Source organism: Fukomys damarensis, unplaced genomic scaffold (genome assembly GCF_012274545.1).
Source record: "Fukomys damarensis isolate Sample0158 unplaced genomic scaffold, DMR_v1.0_HiC HiC_scaffold_11, whole genome shotgun sequence".
Taxonomy (NCBI): Eukaryota; Metazoa; Chordata; class Mammalia; order Rodentia; family Bathyergidae; genus Fukomys; species Fukomys damarensis.
In genome coordinates, this window is record NW_022900923.1 from 37,156,541 (window position 1) to 37,180,355 (window position 23,815).

The 23,815-nt window shown below is 33.6% G+C and overlaps 1 protein-coding gene across 1 annotated transcript in view; it reads right to left on the bottom strand.

Moving 5' to 3' along the window:
• The window catches only part of Dennd1b (DENN domain containing 1B), a 218,564-nt gene that overhangs the window by 18,589 nt on the left and 176,160 nt on the right, over window positions 1–23,815 (bottom strand). Inside the window, exons 16-20 of the mRNA XM_010635412.2 lie at window positions 20,800–20,890; window positions 15,037–15,077; window positions 14,109–14,177; window positions 8,575–8,631; window positions 7,441–7,548 (exon numbers count right to left, since the gene is read on the bottom strand). Of these exons, the coding sequence (XP_010633714.1) occupies window positions 7,441–7,548; window positions 8,575–8,631; window positions 14,109–14,177; window positions 15,037–15,077; window positions 20,800–20,890 (366 nt within the window). The remainder of the gene's footprint in view (window positions 1–7,440; window positions 7,549–8,574; window positions 8,632–14,108; window positions 14,178–15,036; window positions 15,078–20,799; window positions 20,891–23,815) is intronic.

The following is a 23,815-nucleotide window of genomic DNA, read 5'->3' on the forward strand; positions in this document are numbered from 1 at the left end:
GTACCCCAGACATTTATTTAAGCCTCATCAACAAAACAGAAAATAACCATACTAATTAGCAGACCGGCACACAAATTATTGTTTACTGGGGGTGGATTGTAGATTCACAATCTATTCTAAATATGAGCTAAGTCATGGAACACAAGCCTAAAACAAGACATATTTAGATCCTTGTTCTTTTTTTATTTAGCAACCAGATTATAATTTTTTTACATCAAAATATATTCTTGAAATACAAATTATCTTATCAAAATTGTCTTTTGAAAAAGAGATGAAAATAAAGTCTTTCCCAGATAAGTCTTACTGGAAACTGGGAATATAATGTCCTTTGGACAGCTGACACCCTCCCTCCTCCTTTTTTCTCTTTTCTTTTTTCTTTTTTTTTCCTTCCTCTTCCTTTAGTACTGGAGGTCCAAGGATACTTTACCACTGACCTACATCCAGGCCCATTTTACTTTTTATTTTTAGACAGAGTCTAAGTTGTCCAGGCTGGGCTCAAACCTGAGAACCTCCTGCCTTAGCCTCCCAAGTACCTGGGATTATCGGCCTACACCATCACAACCGGCAAGATCCCTTTCTGAAGGAGATAATCAAATGGAATATGAATGATATGAAGTCCATATTCATTACTTAATTTTACTGACAATAAAACAACATACAAGGGTCTTAAAAATTATAAACAATACAAAAAAGCTATATATTGCTTTTTAAACCATATACTAGAATCAACAGCCAGTCATCCCTACATAAAATGGAGAAGGGTAATTTTTGGAGTCCCTGCTACTTTGGTGACTAGATAATTACTAATGGTTCTGGACAGCAACTAGCAAGAAAATTAGATGGTGCCATTGCTACAAAAAAACAAAAACAAAACCCTGGTGTTCAGATATATGTATACATATAAATAACAGCTACCATTATTGAATATCTATTATTCAGAAAATACAGTATTTTAGAAACATTCTCTATAATGCTCAGGGCAGCCTAGGAAAGTAATGTGCAGTGGTATTAGCATAGTAGAATGTGAGGCTGCGGGATGTTTACTTGGTATGATTGCTAAGTGTCAGTATGAACCTTTGCCAAAGTTAGGTCCTGTCTGGCTCTGACCTCATCCTCATCTCTAACTGACCCTCATCCACAGCACATTACAAAACACAAAGCCACCACAGTAGTGGGCAAGTATTTAAGTTCTAGAATACGTCTGACTACTTTTGAATTCCTAGTATGCTATTTCTCATCTGAAGGACTCTGGGGACATATGTGAATCTCCCAGTTCCTGTTTATAAATCTGAACATGAAGACAGTGGATTGCTAGGAGTTTTAACTGAATCACATAATAGAGACAGACAGACAGACACAGACAGCCTCACTGTGGTAAAGGAACTGTCCGTCCTCCCTGTGTTTTATAACACTCTATTAGTGCCCTTTGATATGACTTCAGTTCTACAAAACTGAGGTTTGGAAAATAGAACATGGAAATTATCTGGATTACCAAATTCCAAAGGTTCCTGCTTGGTTTGTTTTATTAAATTCACCAACCTCACCACGTGGCAAGTCTGAAAAGAATTTGGTTGAAGAAGGGACCCAGAGAAGCATTCTTTCAATGAATAACTGAAAGGCCAGTTGTAACACAGAAAGTGACACCACTCTTCCAGTTCAATGAGCAACAGAAGAAGGAATGATTATTTTTAAAATTTATTTATACTTCTAGAGTCTTTGCTTTTTAAGCAGTTCAACTCTCATATGAGAACCAAGATGGGGCCTAGGAAACTAACCTGCCTTTGAATAAGATACTTATAAACCTGAGATTTTAAATAATAGAAACTGCACAGAAAAGGCCATTAAAAAAAAAAAAAAAAAAAGCAAAAGTCTGCCTCCTAAAACAGAGCTTTGCCTCTAGTATAGGGATGGCAAACCTTTTAGAGACCAAGTGCCAAAACTGCAAACCCAAACCCACTATCTATAGCAAAGTGCCAACACTGCAATTAAAACTGATCATTGAGGTTTTGGTTCAGAAAAAACAACTCATACACTTGGCTTGCATGCCACAGGGTCACCACTGCTGCTCTAGTGAGTACCTCCACCAGAACACACACTCATGGGACAATGAGTTTATCTGTGTCCTCCCCTGTTTCCTGAGTGATTTTGCAATTCCTGAATAACTTTACAAACCAAATTGTGCCTTGTGAATCAATATAGCTGTTCTTTTCTCCTAATTTTTGCTACTGAACAAGACAATGACTATCAAAGGCTTCTTATTAAACTTAACTTTCTCTCTGCCTTAAGTCTTACCTACTCAAATATATTTTATTTATGTTTTGAGCATTTATTCTATGATCCCTTGTAATGTTAAATTATCTTGGGGAGAGATGTAATATAAGCAAATTAGTCAACATAAGTGTCACTGAAGTGCATGTTATCTCTAGATTCTGCCTTTAGCCACATCTAATTTTTCCTAGAAATACTTATATATTTAGTTGAAAATCTTAATGGTCTGGAATCATAATATTATTACAAGTAGAGAGTAAGGAGTAATAGAACTCAGATTGGAAATCATTAAACAATGTGATCAGGGCTCTAGCATTTTTTCCTTTTTTTTCAATAACATTTTGGTTCATATTTCCACTAAATGAATGAATAGGAGGCTTCTGTAATCAGGCTACAAAGGACACGCAGTAAACTATGAGTGATCTTTCCAGATTTCCTTGTGCAACATCCAAATAGGATATTCTGAGCTTAATTTCATGGCTAGTCTTCTTTTGTTTGTGGAAATGGATCAACTCTCTTGTGAGAACTAAGGCAATGGCAACCCAGTAGAGTAGGCTGACAAGAAACTTACCAAGGTTTAGATTTGTGGTACAAAAATCTAACCTCTAGGAACTTAAAAATACAGATTTTCTTTATCTCTTTTATTTCTGAGACAAGTATTTGGCAAATAGTATTATAAAGCCATCAAAAACAGTAGGCATCTCATGAGATATTGTCACAGGCCTTAGAATCACTCTCTCCTACTCTCCTCCCAGTGTCCTTGGAAACAGGATCCCTACTTCTCTGGCTCCATTTATTGAAACAAGGACTAATGGCTGGGCCAAGTAAGCTGATTATATTCTTCCACAACACATTGGATTCTGGAATTCCTGTCCATTTCTAATGCCAGCTTCAACCGAAGCCCGTAAGATGCATATAGGAGCAGAGAAGCAAAGCAGCCAATCCACAGAATGCACAATGGACAAACACAGTGAGCAGAGCAGACAGTGAAGGGGGAGGTGGAAAGAGTGGGGAGGGAGAAGGAAGAAGGAAGAATGAAAGGACACATCGGGGAGAAGGGTGACACTCTGCCCTGACATATTTTCCATTGAGTTTCAGTCCTACCAGAGGAATGCATGCATTTCTGCACTCGGCTGTCCTAGGAATACTTGAATCCTTATAATAAATGTCCTGATACTGTCTTTTTCCATGTTTGTGAGTTTACAAACACTAGGAAATTACATAATTCGAATTAAGGATAAGGTAACAAATTCAATGTGAATGAATCATATTCTATTTTTATAAAGTAAGCCGTAGCCCATAAATAGGGTACCCTTTCAGAGAACAAACCAACTAATTCAAAGAAAAAAATTCGTATTGGTTTCAGGGAGCCTTGGGAAAAAAGTTAAGGTTGGAAAGTAGCAAGAAAAGAACTGCCAGAGAGGCAAAATTTTAACTCTTTCATAAGTATATTCATGAATTTGAAATTAAAGAATGAATCAAATTTCAATTATAGAAGAGATACAAGTAAAAATTAAACTACACTAAATATTTAGGTCACAAGTGATTAGAGATAGGAACTCTTAAAATATTTAGCTGTTAAAAATATATATACATCAGTTACACATATGGATATGCATATATAATGGTACATATAGAGTATACATGTTTCCTGAAAATGAGATACTTATCACATAAAATAGTCTTTATGAAGACATTATCAACATTTGCATTAATTCTAAATGTTAGTTTAACAAAGTTTCCTTTGTACTGAGTAGGTAAATCATTATTTCTCTTAATTTTTGTTATAATCATCACTTGTGCTGTGTCCACTTGAAAAACCATAAAAAGCTAACTAATAAATTCAAATAATGACATTACAATAAATAGTAGACCTGACGGTTCAGTATAAGCACACAATGACTACAACGTTTTATCTTGTAATTTTTCTACAACTTAATACAGTCTTTTCAGTACGAACGCACCATGTGAGGATCGCAGCTGATAGACAGTATGTTGGGATCTTCTAAGAGAGCAGCATTAGGTGCCCTTACCACACTGCCACACAAGAAGCTTGGAAGGTGATGGGCTAATTTGCCCTCGTGTAATAATTGTTTCATCAATTATATCAAAACATGCTGTGCTTTCTAACTGTATACAATAAAAAGCTGTCTTCCACACTAACAACAAATGAATCCAGAAATCAGTAATTTATTTTATAACTAAATTATAATAGAAATGTTATGTCATATTAAAGGAAAGGAATATTTAGAAATTACAATATGAAGAGCTGAAAATAGTTCTCTTAACTCAAAACTGACATTTAAGGAAACAATTTCTCCAATTTGGATGTTTTGTTTTTATCTGAAAGCATCAAATAGGACCATAAAATCTCATTTTTTTTATGTAAACATCTATTCACCATGGCAAATAGATCATATTCCTTTATTAAATCAGGAAACAAGTTTACAAAATTTTTTAAAGACATTAAGGCTTGAAAACAGAGGATTCATCAAACTGATGATGACAGAAAAACCAGCAAAATCAACAGCACACATATCATTAGTTTCAAGTTAATAAATGTTCTCCAGTTAATGCCAGTGGCCAGCCAAGCTTTCTACATGTGTAGAATAATTTCTCCATCGGAGTTATTTTAGGTTATAAAATCAGCATTCATTATCAATATGCTGTGATTAAGCAATTCTAACCTATGAAAATATCAGTTTAATACATGGAAAAATCAAAGAAAGTAATTACAAAATTAGTCCCATGAGGGTGGAGAAAGTTATGTTTTCCTTTTGTGTATAACTGTTAACTCGAAGGCACTTCTAACATAGGAGATGATGAACTATCAGATGAGTGGGTTTTCTTTGCAAAGGCCTGAAGTTGTAGTACAGCTTTATTGGCTCTTTCGCATACTCAAGACTGCTAGTTTAAGGACCTGTCACTTCCAAACCTTAATGTTAACAATGGGGCAGTGTAACTATGGGACCTGTAGGACTGATTAGACTGCAAGGGCTCCACCCTGCCCGAGTGGCACTGGTGCCCTAGGATGAGGCCAGTTCACTCCCTCTTGTTCTCTCACCCCCACCCCCCACCGCCACCTTCTGCCATGTGACCACACAGCATGAAGTCCTTCACCAGATGCCAATGCCTTTACCTTGGACTTCCTTCCTTCCATCTATTTATGTTCTTTATAAATTACCTGGTCTCAGGCATTCTGCTATTGCACCACAAAGGAGAACAAGAGAAAGGCACACTGAAACGCGTCTTGGACACTTGCACTTTGCAGTGCCAGGCTATCTAGGAAAGCTGAGCATTAAGGATGGAGTTGTGCTCCACTCTGCCACCAACCACGAGAAAGGAGGCGAGAGATGTGGCCATTCTGCCTATCAGTTTTCTAACCTGTAAACCTCGACAGAATGGTAATAACTAAGTTTTACTGCCACTGCCAGTTCTGCAATTTTGTTATTTGTACCTCCATTCAAGAATTCTTTTTAACCACTTTCTAGTACAATTATTTAAATGAAGGATGACCAAAAGTTGCATATTTTTTTGTTAATTATTATAAGATAACAGGAAATATAAAAATGAAATTTTTTTTCACATTTATTCACTACAAAGAATGGACTTGTTGAACAAGGGGGAAAAATTGAGAACCAAGACCTGTCACGTAAAGGTACAAGATCCCAATGATGAATGCAAATGTACTGTACACCTAAAATGCACCAATAAACTAAATGAGAGAAAAAAAAAAAAAAGAATGGACTGGTTGAAATGACACCTGCCTGAGTGGTGCTCAGGACATTCAGTACGTAAACAAACGCACTGCCTGAGTGACACTTGGGGTGAACTGTTAAGTGGCTAAAGTCAGTTTTCTAAGGACACTTACAATGTGATTTGGTCTATGGAAGTTTTATTGGTGAAAACCTGTAGAAATTTATTTTTGATAACAAATGAGAGACATATATTGCTTTGATTCTGACACTTTGCCAGTTGGGACAAAATTTTAAGTAGCATCAACACTTATGCAGAAGCTTTATGTATTTGACACAAATACAATACCTAACTTTAGAAAAAGATGGACTTTCAGACAGTCCCCAACTTATGATGGTTCTGCTTAATTATTATTATTATTTTTTTTGGCACTGGGGATCGAACTCAGGCCACCAAACCGCTGAGCTAAATCCCAGGCCCCCTGCTTAATTATTTTTTAAGATGGCAAGAAAAGTCAAAACCTTTCAGTTGATTATATTTCAGTTGGTTATATTTCAACTTTGAATTCTCCATGCCACCAATAAGTGTCATACAATGTTCTCTCTTGCTACAGTGTAGAAGTCAGTCATGCGATCAGGAGGGTAAATCATTCTACAGTATACTATGTTGCTAAGCTATGTAGTAAAGTAAGTTGCTAAATGTATTTTCAATTATATTTTCAGCTGAGAAGTTTACAACGGATTTATGAGAGTATAATGCTATTGTAAGTTTTATGGTAGTTGATTATCTAATTTCTATGCACTATTTCAATAATCAAATGTTTATGTATGAATTTCATTTTACTTTTGGAGTTAAAGTAATCTATGATGTTCTGTTTGTCACCAAACTATTCATATTCTATGGTAACTACATATTTATTTGTCTGTCTTCCTTAGTGAATTATAAGCTCCATGATAAAATAAAGACTGAATACTCCTTAACTGAAAAGTTTGGGAACAGACATATTTTAGTTTGGGTTCTAGAAGATATACATTCTAAAGAGAGAGGTAGGGGAGACATATAGCGAGGAGGGGACCCAAGTCTAACCATAAAATTCATTCATGTTTCATATACACCTTATACACATAGCCTGAAGGTGATTTTATTTGACATTTTTATAAATACTATAGTGTTTCTATATTTTGAATACAACTGGTCCCGCAAAGTACAGTACACAACGTTCCACTTGTGGTATCATGTTGGTACTCAAAGTCTGGGGCTTTGGATTTTCAGATTTGCGACGCTCAACCTACAGGCAGAGGCTGGAATCTGGACATACTGTGTGGATCGCCAGCCAGCGTTCACCTACTTTTCTCCTTGACCAATAGAGTAGGTTTTCTCACCATAAGCTATAAGTAAAGGATCCAATGTTCCTAAAGAATTCAGTTAAATTATATAACTACAGAATGTGGAGCCAAAAAGGGTAAACACACTTACCGGGGCAAGTTTGCGCTTTTCCAGGTTCTCTTTCCTTTCACTGTGTAATGTGTAAACTGGTGTATGTTGTACTGTACCAGAACAGGCCCCACAATCTTCCTCATTTTCCTACACATGAAAAAATGTACAAATGATTATTTTAGAATATTCCTGCTATTGCTAAAGTTATTTGATTAACAGAAGACATCTGATATACGTGTAAATAACAAAATAGAACTTTGGATATTATAAGTTTAAGAACATATTTAGGGAGAAACTGCATTTTTCTATACTATGAATCAATAATTTCTAAAATAATCTTGTTTATTTTGGATAATTTAAATAAAATTTGTTCTAAGATAATGTGTTCTCCATAACTATCACTGGAAGTTGTAAATAGTATGTTTTTTCAAAGGTAAAATTCAAAACGTAACAACTGTAAATAAAATCTGCAAATATATAAGGTAATCAAACCAAACATACAGATATGTACACATGAATATTCATATACTTATAATCGTCACAAATTCAAATATAAATCCTCATCTAAAATCTTTTGTACATTGACAAAATTCTTCAATTTAAAATATTGGAAAAGCCCATAAAAACCAAATAATGACATTACTAGATTAATTCTATGCCAGGAATATCTTTTTTAAAAATGTTTAGCTTGAAGGAAGAACTTCAACTATGATATCAAGACAACTCTATGAAAACATACATCTTGTTAATGTATCTTTAAAGATTTCTACAGTTCTGTGATAAGCATGCAACAATAAGGAGATTATTCAGGGGATGCATACAGAGTGCAGTTAGTTGCCAGAGGGCTTGTTATGGAAAATATATTCTTGAACAAAGACATAAGCATATTTCAAAAGTCACTAAAAAATAAATTTCATGTGGTCTGTAAAGAATAAGTTTCGCTGGGCGTGGTGGTGCACACCTGCAATCCCAGCACTTTGGAGGCTGAGGCAGGAGGATTGCTGTGAGTTCAAGACCAGACTGGGATCCATAGTGAGTTCCAGGTCAGTCTCGACTACATAGAGAGACCCTGTCTCAAAAATCAAAAAACCAAAAACCAAAAGCCAAAACAAAACAAAAAAAAGCTTCAAGATAATATAAGAATCCAGGTAGAATAAAAAGAATAGGACATACCTTATGTTTTAGCTTACTCTTCACTTCCTTTAATCCCAGCTTTGCATGATTTTTTGCCTGGAAAACAATAATAAATGTGTCTGATTTAGAATGGTTCTGTTATCATTTATAAAATAAGTATATAAAATTATGTCCAATGAAAATTACTATTCATATAATTTAACAAAGAAGATTATAATTTATTTATTTTTTCTTATTGAGTTTATTGGTACTTTTTAAGTATACAGTACAGTTACATTCATCATTGGGATCTTGTACCCTTACATGACAGAACTTGGTTCTCTTATTTTTCCCCCATACCTCTGCCCTGCCTTCACCCCCTCCACCTTCCCCTATTTACAAAGACTTTGTTTCCACTTTTTTCTTTTCTTATATTTTTTGCTTGTCCTTTATTTCCTTTCCCCTACCCTTCCTACTTTCCCCTCCAACTTTAGCCCTTTTCTTCCTATTTCACTTTATCAGTTATACAATTTGGATCTTATTTACACTTTTAGTTTTTCACACCAGAGAAACTATTCGGTATTTACACGTGTCTTTTTTATTTCACTTAAGAGTATGGCCTCAATATGCATCCATTTTTCTATTAATGACTCTAGTTTCTCATTCTTTGTGGATGAGTTGTACTCCATTTTACAGAAAAACCACATCTTCTTTATCCAATCTCCAACTGATGGGCAACTGGGCTGTTTCCAAGTTTTAGCTATTACAAATTGTGCCACTATAAACATAGATGTGCATATATCACTGTGATATGATTCTTTTAATTCTTTTGGGAAGATACCTAGCAGAGGGATGGCTGGGTCAAAAGTCACAGCTCTTTGAGGTATCTCCATATTGATTTCCCCAGTAGGTGCACCAGTCTGCACTCCCACCAACAATGGAGAAGGGCTCCTTTCTCTCCATTACCCCACCAGCATTTGTTGTTGATTTCTTTATAGCAGCCATTCTTTGTGGGGTGAGGTGGAATCTCAGTGTTGTTTTCATCTGCATCTCTCGAATGACCAGTGATGTGGAACATTTTTTTAATATATTTGCTGTTTTTACTTCTTTGAGAAATGTCTGTTCATTTCAGATGTTCATTTTTTAATTGGGTCTTTATATTTGGGGGGTCTGATTTTTTTGAGTTCTTTATATATTCTAGGTAATAATCCTTTGTCTTAGAAGCAGCTGGTAAAAAATTTTTCCCACATTTTTCCCACAGGTTGTCTTTTAGCTTTGTTGGTGGTTTCTTTTGCAGTGCAGAAGCTTTTTAATATGATGAGATCCCAGTTGTTGATTCTTTTTGTTAGTTCCTGTGCTACTAAGGATTTGTTCAAAAAGTCTTTTCCTATGCCAGTGTCTTCAAGAGTTCTGCCTAACTTATCTTTCAGCAAGTTTAGAGCTTCTGTTTTAATGTTTAGATCTTTAATCCACTTAGATTTTAGTTTAGTGCATGGTGAAAGGATCCCCATGAGGCTTGGCAGTAGGCGGTTCTCCAAAGGATTATAATTTAAAACTATGTGCAGGAAAATTATCCATTTATTTCTTGTTATACCTAGATAAACTGATTAAAAACACGATGAGCCTCTGTTCACATATAAATATATGAAGGCTAATGTTTAGCCTATTTGGCCTCATAAAGTATAAAGAACACAAAAGGAAATCAACCAGACTGCTAATGTTTAGTCTTGAAATTATAACAAATTAGGGACAAAGAGAAATCACATCACAGAACAAAGTTATTTGGGCAAATATTTCAATTTGAAGAAATTTAGGCAAGTGTTTTACAGGCACTTCAGTAAGACTTTTTATTAGCAAAGCTATCTTGATATGGCTATTTTGTAAATAGATTTTCTGGTAAAAATGAAAAGCAATTTAACGATTTAAATGCTATCCTCACGTCTCGCTGGACTTTGGTACCAGCATCTGCGTGGCTCAGACCCTGCTGTGAACCCTATGAAGTATAACTGCGAAAGCAGGGGCTTCATAAAGGCGCCAGCCTTTGTGCCATCTGAAATCTCCACTCAGTGCAGAGAGCAGAAAAGAAAAAAGGAATTCATGCTTATTTTGTGTTTCCTAAATATAAAACTGCACTGGGTGCTTAGCATGCATTATCTCTTTTAGTCATCGCGATAACTCTATGAAATTAGTACTATTATCATCATATTTTACAAATAAGCAATGTGGCTCGGGAATAAATCCACACTTATGGCTTAGATTCAAAGCTAAGTCTAATTATAAAGTCCAACTTCTTACCTTCTCAAAGAGGAAGGACGAAAGAACTTTTAAAAAACATATCTAACGAATTTCAGTCTCACCAAAAAGAAGGCATCATGAGCTACAACTACAGACCCAGAAACTGATGACCAGCAGACCCAAACCCTTCCTCAGACTACAACATCCTGCTTTAGCAAGATGCTTCTAGGAGGAGTAAATACGTGACTTTCCCAGGTCCCTTGTTTCTTTCTTTCTCCTATCTGCAGTACCCAGTAGTACTACATACGTAGCTGCTCAAGGAATGCCTTGAACTGAATGAAAAAACACTCTTTATTGTAACTGAAGCAAAATGAAAATATTACACTTATTAAAAGATAATCTAAACAAACAAATAATACTAAATTCTAGCCTATGTTTTTTCAGAATTTTATAAAGTACTGTCACAGTCATTATTTTAATTGAACAGTCACTGAAAAAATGACTCATATTAATCCCTATATTTCCATTACGTAAAAAAATACAATACCAAGGAAAATGCTCTGTTTTCATCTCCTAAAATTTGCACCCATATGTGGTTTGCTCACATTTGGAGTGTGCTCTGGCTTACTCAAATATCTTCTCATGCACTTCAGGAACTAGTGTTTTCAGAGGTTCCTTAGTGAATACAGATGACTCTAGTGTTGGTTTGTCCGTGGTCCTGGGGGTGTGCTAAGTAATTTAAATGCCTACTGCCCTCTCTCCTTCTTGGGTCTCTGTCCTATTATCCAGAAGATGGAATACAACTTCTTTCCATTTTTTCCATTTTACCAACCTGAAATGTCACAATATATGACAAATATTCTCTATAAAAACGCATCAAGTAAATGGCTTTGTCCAGGGGCCTAACAAAAAGATAATTTAGGAAAAGCTCTTAGGCAAATCAAGAGTGCTCTTCCCTTCGTGGTGATTCTTAGATTTATGAGAGCAGGTTTGTCATCTCTGATTTTCTTTATGACCCTGGTAAGTATGTAAAAACATAAGCATATAGAGCACAGAAAACAATTTCTATGCATAGAAATATGCATCAAAACTGCTGCAAGTACAGAGCAAAATCATGATTCACTTCAACAAATACATACTTAGTGCTTCTGTAGTACAGCAAACAGCAAAACAATGGAGATACAAATATAAACGCTGGGATAGAGTGTCTCCTACTAACCTTAACAATGCTCAACTCTGATATGAGCAAAAGGCCTACTTCATGACAGATACTCAATTTGTTTAAATGAAACAGAGGTAAATACATGGTAAGATATTTTTCACTTTTGAAAACTTTACATTTTACAGAAAATGAAGGTAAATAAAGTCTGTTATACACACATAACAGAAATTGGGGATTTGTTCATTGCAATTTGTGGTCACAAAAGGAATTTCAGCTTCCAGATTTTGAATACGAGCAGTCTGGAAAGACAAGTTTTATGTGAAACTATGAAGGTCACAAAATGATTTGTTTTCTTCCTGAAACCTTCTGATTCAAGTCTGACACGATCACAAGAGAAATGACATAAAGAGTTAAGATCTTAAGTTTGTCTGAAATAAAATTAAGGAATAATCCCACAAAAGGCAAAATTTTGAATTCAGAAACATTTTACTGCCTTGTAGAGAAGGTTTCAAGGGAGAACATTCTTCTTACAGGGTGAAAATTGTAAATAATGAATGAGGCTTTAAATAAGCTTTCGTTATTTATTGTATTGTAATGAAAGACATAAGTAAAATTAAGAAGGAAAACATATTTCGCATAATAACGTAACTTCTTTAAGCTGGAAAAAATTCTTCAATTTCTTGCTCCAGGAATTAAATGAGGGCCTATTGGCCATTAAAAGTCTTTTTAGAAACTTAATTTATGTGTGTTTCAGAAATAAGGCTCAAAATTATTTGGTTTTCACTTGGTACCTGTGAAAAAATATCTCTCCAAAGTCTATACTTAAACCTACCTTCTAGAGATAGCTAGCTACTCAGAGATTTTTTAGCAAAGTCATGGGAAAAACAAACAGCAGAGGCTGATGTTTCTAAGATAATTATTTCTTAATTTTGCTTGATGACAAAGCTTCAAATAATTCAGAATGTTGGTACTGTATTTTTGAATTAACTCTGTATATTATCGGCTCTACTATAAAAGGTTATCTTTGAAATAGAATTTTTAAACAAAAAGAATACTTTTTTGGGGGGTAGTGGGGATCGAACTCAGGACCTGTGCTTGCAAAGCAGATAGTGGAACCACTGAGCTAAATCCCCCACCCTAAAGAAAAAAAAGTATTTTAAGTCAAGGAAACAAAAGTTCTAAATATTTATTAAAATTTTTTTACTCAATCACATGAATTTATTTGCTGAAAGTATTTGAAGACAAATTCTCATAAAATCATAAGGACTGGCCTAGTTTTATAAAAACAGATTCTATATGACCTACTGAATTAAAATAAACTGTTTTAAATGAATAACCATCCAAGACTTCTCCTACAAGGAGCTACCAGTGTAGTACTAAAGATAAAAACATACACAAACAAAGCAAGTACTAAAACAAGTTCTTACAGTGACTGTGGGAACACAGAAATAGCAATGTAAATTCTTTTTCTTAGTGGGGTTGGGAAAAGTTTTTGAAGAGCAAACAAATGCTTGAACTGTCTTATAGGATGAGCTGGTGTTTACTAGGTGGATATTGAGCAAAAACTGGGTGTTCCAAGTAGCAGGAACAACTTGAGCAAGAGTAAGAAGACAGAAGAGGGTATCTGGCATTAAAGGAATAAGGAGTACTGGGTACCTTTATAAGAATGCAAGCTGCAGGGGATCAGGGCGGAATGGAATAGGACAGAGGAAGGAACAGTCCTTGAAGGAGCTTAGTTGTCATATGAAAGATTTTTATTTTATTGCTCGCTTAATGTTATTAATATAACATAAGCTATGGCAAATCACTAAAATTGTTTAATTATGGTGAGTCAATGCATCTTTGAGAAAAGAAATAATGCCCATATTTCTTTATTTTTCCACTTTAGCCTCAAGTATATGATGGAAATTTTAAGTACGTTTCTTATGAAAGAATCTAATTTACAAAGGTGTTCTTGAATTGTTTCGATTTGACGTGAACTGTTTTGATAGCTTTGAAATAAAATAAAGAACCATTTTTAGATTATATAAAGGAAATATTCTTTGTATACAATAACATAATTTAACAAATTAATTTGCTTTGGTTATTACTAACTGTAAACATTTTTAAAAAATAGATAATATTTTGAAATTACATGTCTATTTTCCAGAGCAATACATAGTTTAATCAGTAGAATTTTTATCAAAACAAAACTTACAAATTTATATGCTGTCCGTACAGCAGGAGTTGCTTTGGTCATTGCTGTGTTGAACAGTGCACCTCCTTTCTGCAAAAGGAAAACAGCATGTTTTCAAAACTTTTTGACAAACTATCCTGAAAACAAAGCATTATTAGTAACACAGAGCAAGAACCTTACTCCAAAGTAAAACAGAATTCTAAAAATTATTTCATGTTGAATGTTTTTAAAGTTTTCTGCACTATAATAATTTAAAACAAAATAGGAACATTTCATTTTGTCCTTTCAGTTGGTGTAATACATCATTTGAAATCATTTCATCTTTGAAGTTTAGGCAGATGAGTAATAAGGATAGTAATATAGCACAAATATATTTAAAGAATAATAAAAAAGAAATACAATGTTTTTCAGCTGTTTCAGTGCTGGGCAATAAAGTTTTATTCTATGGAAGAGTTTAATATAAAAATCACATTAACTTTGTAAATAGGGAAGGGTGAAGGGAGGGCAGGGGAATGGGGAAAACACAAGACCAAGATACATCAAGTAAAGGTACAAGATCCCAATGATGAATGTAACTGTATTGTTTACCTTAAATATATCAATAAACTTAATGAAAGAAAATCACATTAACACAATTATGTTACCAGGAATTATAAAATTTCCACCAAAGCCTATTAGTCCATCTAACTCCTTGTTCTGTAATAGAACAGAGTGACAACACCTGCTTCTCAAAACAAGCTACTTATCTCTGAAAAAGTTTTCATTACAATTTTCTTTATGATTATCAACACGACTATGAGTACTATACACATGTATTGAAAGTGTGAGACTCTAGGTGCTCATTTCAAGTATTACAAATAAACTTCATGACTATAAATAGCATACTTTTACTGAATATTTCTCCATCATTATTACTATGAAAGAAGAGACATCAAAGATTCAGTGTTACCTTAACTGTATGCATCCACTGTTGATACGACCTTGGATTCCCTGTAAAATATCAAAGTGTCCAGGAACATTTGACCAAAAGTAAGTCCACAAATCAAAATTAATCACAAGAAGTCATATTTTTAACATTTTAGTAGGCAAATTTTAATTTCAATGTTGTCAAAGAGTCAATATATTTGTAAAAATTGATAAATTAATTCCCAGGAACACAGTAATTAGCACTTTTAAAAATAGACAATGTTTTCTTCATCTATATACTAAGCTAATATATTAATCTGTGTTCATTTTAATATTTGTTCCCCAGGGGAAAATGTAACCTCTATTTTGAAGTCCAAAATTCTATGACTTTAAAACTGATTTTTCTATATTGTATGCCTAGGATATTTTGTAAAGGCTTTCCTCTGTACATAATTATATTCATTTAAAATAATATTTCAAATGCATAGAGAATAGATTTTTTTAAAAAACAGTATCAGTCTGTTGTTACAAAATAGAGGCAGGGTGATTCCAGCCCAAGAATTTCTTTGCAGCTGTTATCCAGCTCTGGATTCATGTTTCTACTTCAAATCTTTCTCTAATTTAAAAGAAACTTCAAGAAACAACTTCCTTATAAACAACTTTTTACCACTCGGCGTGGCACTGTGCCTTTTTTTGGGAGAAAGAAGTACAGAAGAAAATATTTTTTCTTATTTCATCAAATTATTATAGAAAAATGTATTTACAAAAAATAATGTATGTACAGTAATCTGATTGCTTAAAAGGCACAAGGGCTCCAGGTGGCAGTGGCCTAATCAAAGTTTTAAAGGTATATTCGTTTCCCTTCTAAAATAATGGCAAGTTCCAAGTTATCCCATCAATTTATTTATCCAGATTTTACTAACAAAAAACAAACTGCATATCACTCAAATCATTCATTTACTTCTTTATTTAAAATTCCCATTCTTTTTTTTTACTTCCTTATTAAAAATGTGTAGAAATCACATATTTAAGACTTAGATGTTACAGTTATTCTGTAGAGGATTTTAATTATTTTTCCAAGATGATTTTAAATAAAGCAGAAATGCCAACAATACAATGGCAATTTAGCATCCTGGAACATATGTCAACCCAGACAATGTTTAAACATCTGAACCACACACACACACACACACACACACACACACACACACACACACCATTTAAAAAAATACTTCAGAGTAGTTATAAAAAGGCTGTTTTATGGAATTGAAAGATACAAAAAAAAGCCGTAAAATGTGTTTACCTATATGGCATTATTTGAATTGCATTTCCAAAATGCAAAACAGGCAAAGCAGCCAGTGCCATAGGCAGCACAATTTAATAAGGAAGGGGCCTCTGAAATTAAGGCACCTGTGTGGTTCATGCCCGATCCGGGAGGGATGTGACCTTGGCCTAGTTACTTAACCTGGCTGGGCTGCACCTTCTTCATGCATCGCATAAGCCTAATAGCTACAGCCACTTAGAATTGTTGCCAGAATAAAAGACACTGACTACACAATGTCTAGTACAGTCCCTAACACATCCTAACACTATAAATGGTAATCAGTACAAGTAAATTGCCAAAAAAGGAATGGGGTTCTGAAACGATGTGTCACTTGCTCTGGAAGGCTAGCAAGTGAGAAAGAATATGAATCTAGTATTTTAATTCATGGCCCATTAGTCCTTCAACTCTGAAACACACCCTCTAAGACTTTAGTAAAATATAGTAAAACTTAAACTACGTAGAGGTTTTCGCTGCACCTCTTTCAGAGCAATCGCACTAGAAAGGGGACGAGGCTGCTCTAAGTGAGCACCTTTAAAGGAAAGGTAATAATAAGAATTGGCAGTAATAATCTAGAATTATAAAATATGAGGGCAAAGAGGAATTCCCTAGGTATAAGCACACTGCTTAAGATGACAGGGCAATGTGGTACAGCAGATTTTAAAAAGATTCCTATTTTTTCAATTTTAAGGGCTATCTCTAAATTTTAATGTTTCTATGACTTAAGGTCTGTATCTCCACAAAATGTAGGAGACTCGCACATAATCCTTTGGTAATATGAAAAAACGAGGCCACTTTTTTTTGTCTTTAATTTACACTTTATTTATCTCACTAAGAATTATGACAGGTTTGTTACCAGAATCCATTACTCTCAATGTAATTGGATTTAAACACAGGCAGATATTTGAGGGAATTTGTGGTTTTTTAGAATTGGTCGACTTGAACGAGGCCACTTTTTAAAAAATATTCATTTGTATGTCAAAATAATACCTCAGTCTTTCTTTTACACTTGATCTTAGCCAAAAGGCTGAGAAGCGATTCAGTCTTTTAAATTAACTATCTATGACAATTCAGAAGCACATTTGAGGATATCCTTACTACTATTTTCATTAATTAAACAACTGGTTTTGTCATACTCAAGAACAATATATCTTGATTTTTGTGTCAAGACTTTTTCTTTAAATGTATTTGAAACTCTAGTAATTCACAATTATTTATCAATAAATATAAAGAGGTCTACATTATTCAATTTGGCCAGAGAAATGCCACTAAAAATGATAAATGCCTATCACTTTTAAACCCTTTAATAGTTTAGTTTGTAAAAAGAAACATAAATAAAAGACTGACCCAATTATACCAGGAAACTAATGAAGAAACACATGCTATTAATGAATATCCATATATTCATACAAAAGCAATCTGAAAATATTTCGCCTTTCTAAAGTTTACCCAATTTGATATAGTTTTAAGAACTAGTTTCATTTTATAAGTGGTTATAAAACCATGTTCTTAACAATGTTCTTTGGTGGCTTTTTCATAGATTTCATAGATTTGTATTGACTTAATTGAGGCCTTTGTTGTACTGAGGTTCTGTTTTATCATCTGTTAATCTCCATGGGTATTGTTTTACAGATTTCCTTATGTCTTCATTATTTTCCTTTTAAGCTAAGGTTGAGTATTCTGCAAGAGTCTTATGAAAGGAATCATGTGTGAGGAAATCATGTATTTCCTTAACAATTCCCTTGGGACAGAAAAAAATTTTGGAAAATCTCCATACAGTCACAGATTTTTATGGCTCGAGTTTCAAATGGCATTTAAGGTGTTCTCTATCTGACTGACTTGAATTTTTAATTAGAAACATAATTGTAAAGCATTACCATGCTTATACTAATTTTATAACTGTGAACGTTAGCAAAAAAATAGTGCATAAACTACTAGTAGTACTGATGTATAAAAGTGGAAAAAATATTTTTTTCTCCAAAATTTACTAATTATTTTTGCTTAACATAATACATTTTTTCCTTCAGTTTTAGTTTTTGCTGGTTTCTCATACAGTGATCTTTCCTGGGCTTTGTGTGTAAAAGAAATATTTAAAAGACAGAAGAGACTAACTAGAGTTTTGCTTTTAGTCAATTATATAAGGGAGAGCCTGAGTAAAACTAGTTACAGAATGTTTTCATATCAAGATTCTAACATTTAAAAATCAATGCATTATAGTTGTTAAAGCAAGACTTTGAGTTCAGGTTCTGGCCTTTTCTTGGTATGTGACCTTAAATGAATTACTGAGTTGAGAATCCCCTTACCCCAAAATGGGATGATCAAAGGGCCTTTTAGAGTATATAAAGTCTAAGATACACTTGTAGATCTTTTATGTGAGTTTTTGTCACGCATTAGTGCTCAATAAATATTGTAATTACTAAAATTACTACACGAGAATCAATAAAGTTAAATCTGTTTTCTTCTTGGAAGAACAGGTGAGCTTCACAACAGAGAATATTGTTTCTCATAAGTATATTCTGTATGACAAGTTTGGAGCAGACTCTAGAAGGTACTTTTGGAAATAAATACACACATGCATATACAGACACATAACTTACATAAACAGATACCTTCTAATTAGTTGTTAGAAAAATATTACTAATTTGTATTAGATTATTTATTTTTCATATTTTAAATCCTAAAAAATGTCTTTATTTTCTTCTAGAAATAATTGCTATACATATATAAAATAGAACTAAAAATAACACAAGGCATAATTTTTAAGGTAAATTCTTGCTCATGGAAATTAACGATGGTTGAAATAGGCTTTCTTTTCAATAAGTATTACTTCAAAATAAGAATTTAGAACTTTTTTCATGGTAATAAAGGGCCAAAAGCAATTGTCATTAAATCATACTAAAATATAGCACTGTTTAAGTCAGATGACAGTGTTCCCCTATTCTTCTTAAGAAATAAGACTTTTCGTAAAAATTTTTAGTTACCCTCTTCTACCACACACACACATTCACACACAAAGCCACTTCCCCAAATTACGGAACTTAACTGTACAAAAGGATCATAGTTCTACCCCATTACTGTCACAGGATGTCATCTTCAATTCTATAAAAGCGACTAGCCCCAGAGGTCATAAAGATAATGAGACAGCAGTTATGTAAATACTGACTAGATGCCTCAAGCAATTTGTCCATAAGCTGACAATATTTTGCTTGTCTGAGTTGAAAAGTAAAAAAGCGTTATTTTAATACAAAAGTTCCATTTGAAGGTAAATCTTTATCCACAAGCTGAAAACTAAATGATTTAACATTCAGCTTACTTGCTGAGTCAAATAAACTAACTTTTTCTCTAAGCTAAATGCTTTCAGTTATATGTACTTACATCAGATGAAAGTCTACCACTGCCAAGTTCATTCGTATTTATTTTAATAACAAATGATCTCCATATATTTTCTATATTTTTATCATGTGAAAATTCTTATTTAAGAATAAAATTAAATTTGTGAAATTTATAGATGGCTACTGATTCCTTTTTGTCTTCTCATATTTTATTTTGAATTCTAGGAACTACTTAGACATGTATAGATGAAATTGTTTTTCTTTCCTTTTGAGGCAGGGACTCACTATGTAGCCCCATTGGGACTAAAATTTTCAGGGATCCTCTTGCCTCACCCTCCCAAGTGCTGAGATTATACCACCATGCCAGGCAGAGGTAGAAAAATACTATTACACTAGGTCAAAACTTAACATGCCAAAGGGATTTTTATTTCTTTAGTTTACCTAATATCTAGAACAGGACATAGGACCCAGCAATACTGGTTGAATGAATGAACAGAACACTGCAAGGATTCAAGCAAAATTCTATGCAAGTCAAGATTATATATAAAATGACAGCATACAATATATAGACTTGTAGATCATTAACTAATTATAACACCAAATATCTATGTTTGAAGAATTTATATTTGTGGAATGGTAAATTTAAAACTTTCCTAAAGCAACAATGGTCAGCAAAGTAACAAAGGTAAAGATTGCCCGGTCAGAATACATTTACTTAAAAATGTAGATGAGTGTAATGCTCAATTATTTTCTGGATTATATTACAATGTACTAATTCAACCATAATCTCAGTTTTTCAATTCATACTCAGTTACGGCTACTATCATTATTCATTTTGTAGCAGAGACTACTACTATTCAGGAGGAAAGGTTATAGCATAAAAACTGACTGGATTTCTGCATTATTTTCAATAATATTAATAAATCATCTGAGCCAACAGCTACCAATTTATGAGACAATCTTAATGCTTAGAATATCAGATACTAAGCAAATTAAGTTGATATCACTGCTCTTATAAGATGAAAAAAAATGTATTTAAGGCATATACATACACATATAAGGAAAATTCCTGTATATGAAACAGATTACAAATGCAAAAATCAAGACAATTGCCATTTAGAAGATGCATAATCATACTGTAAATATTCCATACCTCCACAAAAGCCACCTGATGTGATCTCTTCTTCAAAGATATCAGAGAAACCCCTTCCTGCATTTAGTTTTGCCAGTCGACCGTCAATAAACTGAAATTTTTAAGTGCCAAATATGTTAATTTTTGTTAGTTTTATAATATTAAATTGTTACCTATATTAAAAATATTGGCATAGGATTCCCAAATAATTATACATATAGGTGAGGTATACAAATATACGTAAGAAATTTCTCACACAAAGCGAAGAGCAGGTGCTCGGTAAATAAGAGCTAATTAGTTAGAATACAAAGGTCCAGCACAGACTCTAACTCATTAAAAGAAACAGCAAAGTTCAGCAGCCAAGGTCACAGGCTGCAGGTAGCTGCCCAGCACACACCTCTGCGGAGCAGTAAGTCTGCGCAAAAGCACTGCTGCTTCCCAAGCTGCTTATCCAGGACGATGGATCCCCTCAGCAGGCCTCAGCTCTCCCAGGACTTAAAGATTGGAGAAGTAACACAAGATGTTCATATTCATTCTGAAACTAATTCTGACTAATTTTATCCTAGAAATTTAAATTTTAGTTGAATGAAAGTGAAGTAGCTTCACTTAAAAATATTCGCAGACTATACTAGTGTTCTATTTGACTGCTTAATGGACAAAACTAACTGAGAAGGCTTGTGTAGAGAAATAGTTTTCCTCAGGGAGCAGTAACGGCAATGTATACACAAGTTATACTTTAAAACTTTCGGACAAACTCCTTTTGCAGATTAAAATTAAAAAGTAATGTCAAATGAGTCAAGGGATTCCTGGTGAAAATGTGTTTTAATCGTATTTTTATTTTATCACAGAATGCTTTTGACCAAAAATTTGATAACACGGATTTAAATGAATTAGCCTAAAATGATAGTCTGGCCTTTTGGAGCTTGAGCTGCTCTCAAGAACTTTGAATTCTGAGAGCAGACACCACAGATAACCCATTTTTGTAACCTCAGTATGCCTGACATGCCGAAGGTTTCCAGTATAAACACACATGGAGTCTGTGAAAGGCCTACATCACAACTCCACCCTTGACTGGACAGAAAACCTTGGGCAACTTCTCATAACTGAGACTCTGTTCCCCTTTCTATAAAATGAGAATAATAATAAGTACAGTATGGAATTTTATGAGAAAGAATTAAAATGATATGAAATGCCTATAATTGCATAGATAGAATAAAGGCTGAATAATAAAAGTGTACGTTTCCATCTCTATTTGTGAGCAGCCTGAGGAAATCTTTCTCATGTACACAACATCAATACCTGGCAAAAAGCATGGCACACAGTTTTTATTGTAGTTGTTTGGCGCTGGGGACTGAATTCATGGCTTTGCACTCTACCGCTACGGTACCTGCTGGGCCAGAAATGAATTTCAAATGCTGCTGACCAAAGCATGCTGAAACAATGCTACGGATGATGCACTTTTACCAGGTTTTAAAGATAAATACTTATATCATATAGAAGCACTTCATTTCATCCTATCTTGAGGTCAGAGCTAGTAATATATAATTTTGGTATTTTGGGTATGTACAGTTAGTGATTAATTTTTAAAAACCAGCAATTTTAAATACACATAAAACTTGATTTTACATGTTTTTAACACAGCAGTATAAATCAAATTAAAGTGATCTAAGTTGATGTAGTATGTATCACCTTTTAAAAAACAAGGTGAAGGCAAAATGATACATTTATAATAGTAGATTACTGGCATATAGAACTAAAACACCCTTTTAGGGGACTTAGTTTGCTCTAAAAAGGTTAAGTCAAGAAGACTTCTTAAAAGGTTTCATTTTTCTGTTTATTGAAAATAATCCATCCATTTTATTAAATGAGTAGAATAGTTCAAGTCTAAAAAGAGATAAATCCCAAAAGTATTTACTGATCATGCATTTTTGAGCATGAGTAACTACTCTGTGTTACTAAACTAGTGATTTGAGCCAAAATAAATTAATCATTTGGTAAAATGCCACATCTTATCGCTGACTTTCTAAACAATCCTGTCAGCAACAATCAGACACCAATATACACAGCATGAAACTGTTTGCAAAGTACTGATTGACTGCATGCAAATACTCCTGTGCACTATATGTACACACACACACACACACACACACACACACACACACACACACAGATATCCAGAAATAAACAGAAAAAGGTATTAAAGGAAACAATACTGAAAAATAATACTGGCCCAAAACCTTTTTTTCTATTTTTGGTTCATTAATAGTTTTTTTTCCCCCTCTTAAATGGAGCTGGTTGGTGGTCAGATCTCTCTAGTAACTCCGGATTATTTCATAGTATGTAAGAGAGATAAGAACATTTTAAGCTATTGCTGCAGAGAAATAATTTTGAACTGAAAAGTATCTGTACTGAAAAGCTTGACTCCATTATGTATCATAATATGTTAATCAATAGTTAACTATTATTTAACAACTATGTATCTTTAGGTAATTGGAAGACAGCTTTGAATGTATTTGTTATAGAAAATTGTAATGATTAATAACATTAACAATGAAAATGATATACCTGTACTATAAAATTAGATTATAAGTAGAACTTAGGGAAAAATAAGAATTTTCTTTAACATGATATTTTTTACATGAAATTTGACATTTGGCTTTTTATTCCAAAAGAAAATTTAAAACCTAGAACTAAGTATGACAAATAATCATCCCAAAATTAAATAGCTTTGAATCTTAAAGAAATTCATGAATGCACTTCTATAATATGGATATGATTTTATTATAACAAGACAGAATATATTTAAATAATAATATAGACATAATTCTCAAGACACATAAAATATATTAATTCTTAAGATCAATGACAATTTTCCCTCTAAATTGTCTACACTGTAAGAACTAGATTTTGTTAAAGCTCATGTCACAATCATAAAGTACTATGACAGGTAACGAGGTGACTATTTTCAAGCTCCAAACGGCTTCTTGTTTTTGTTTCTAGATATCACTAGGGTCATTACCACATTTTTATCCTCAAA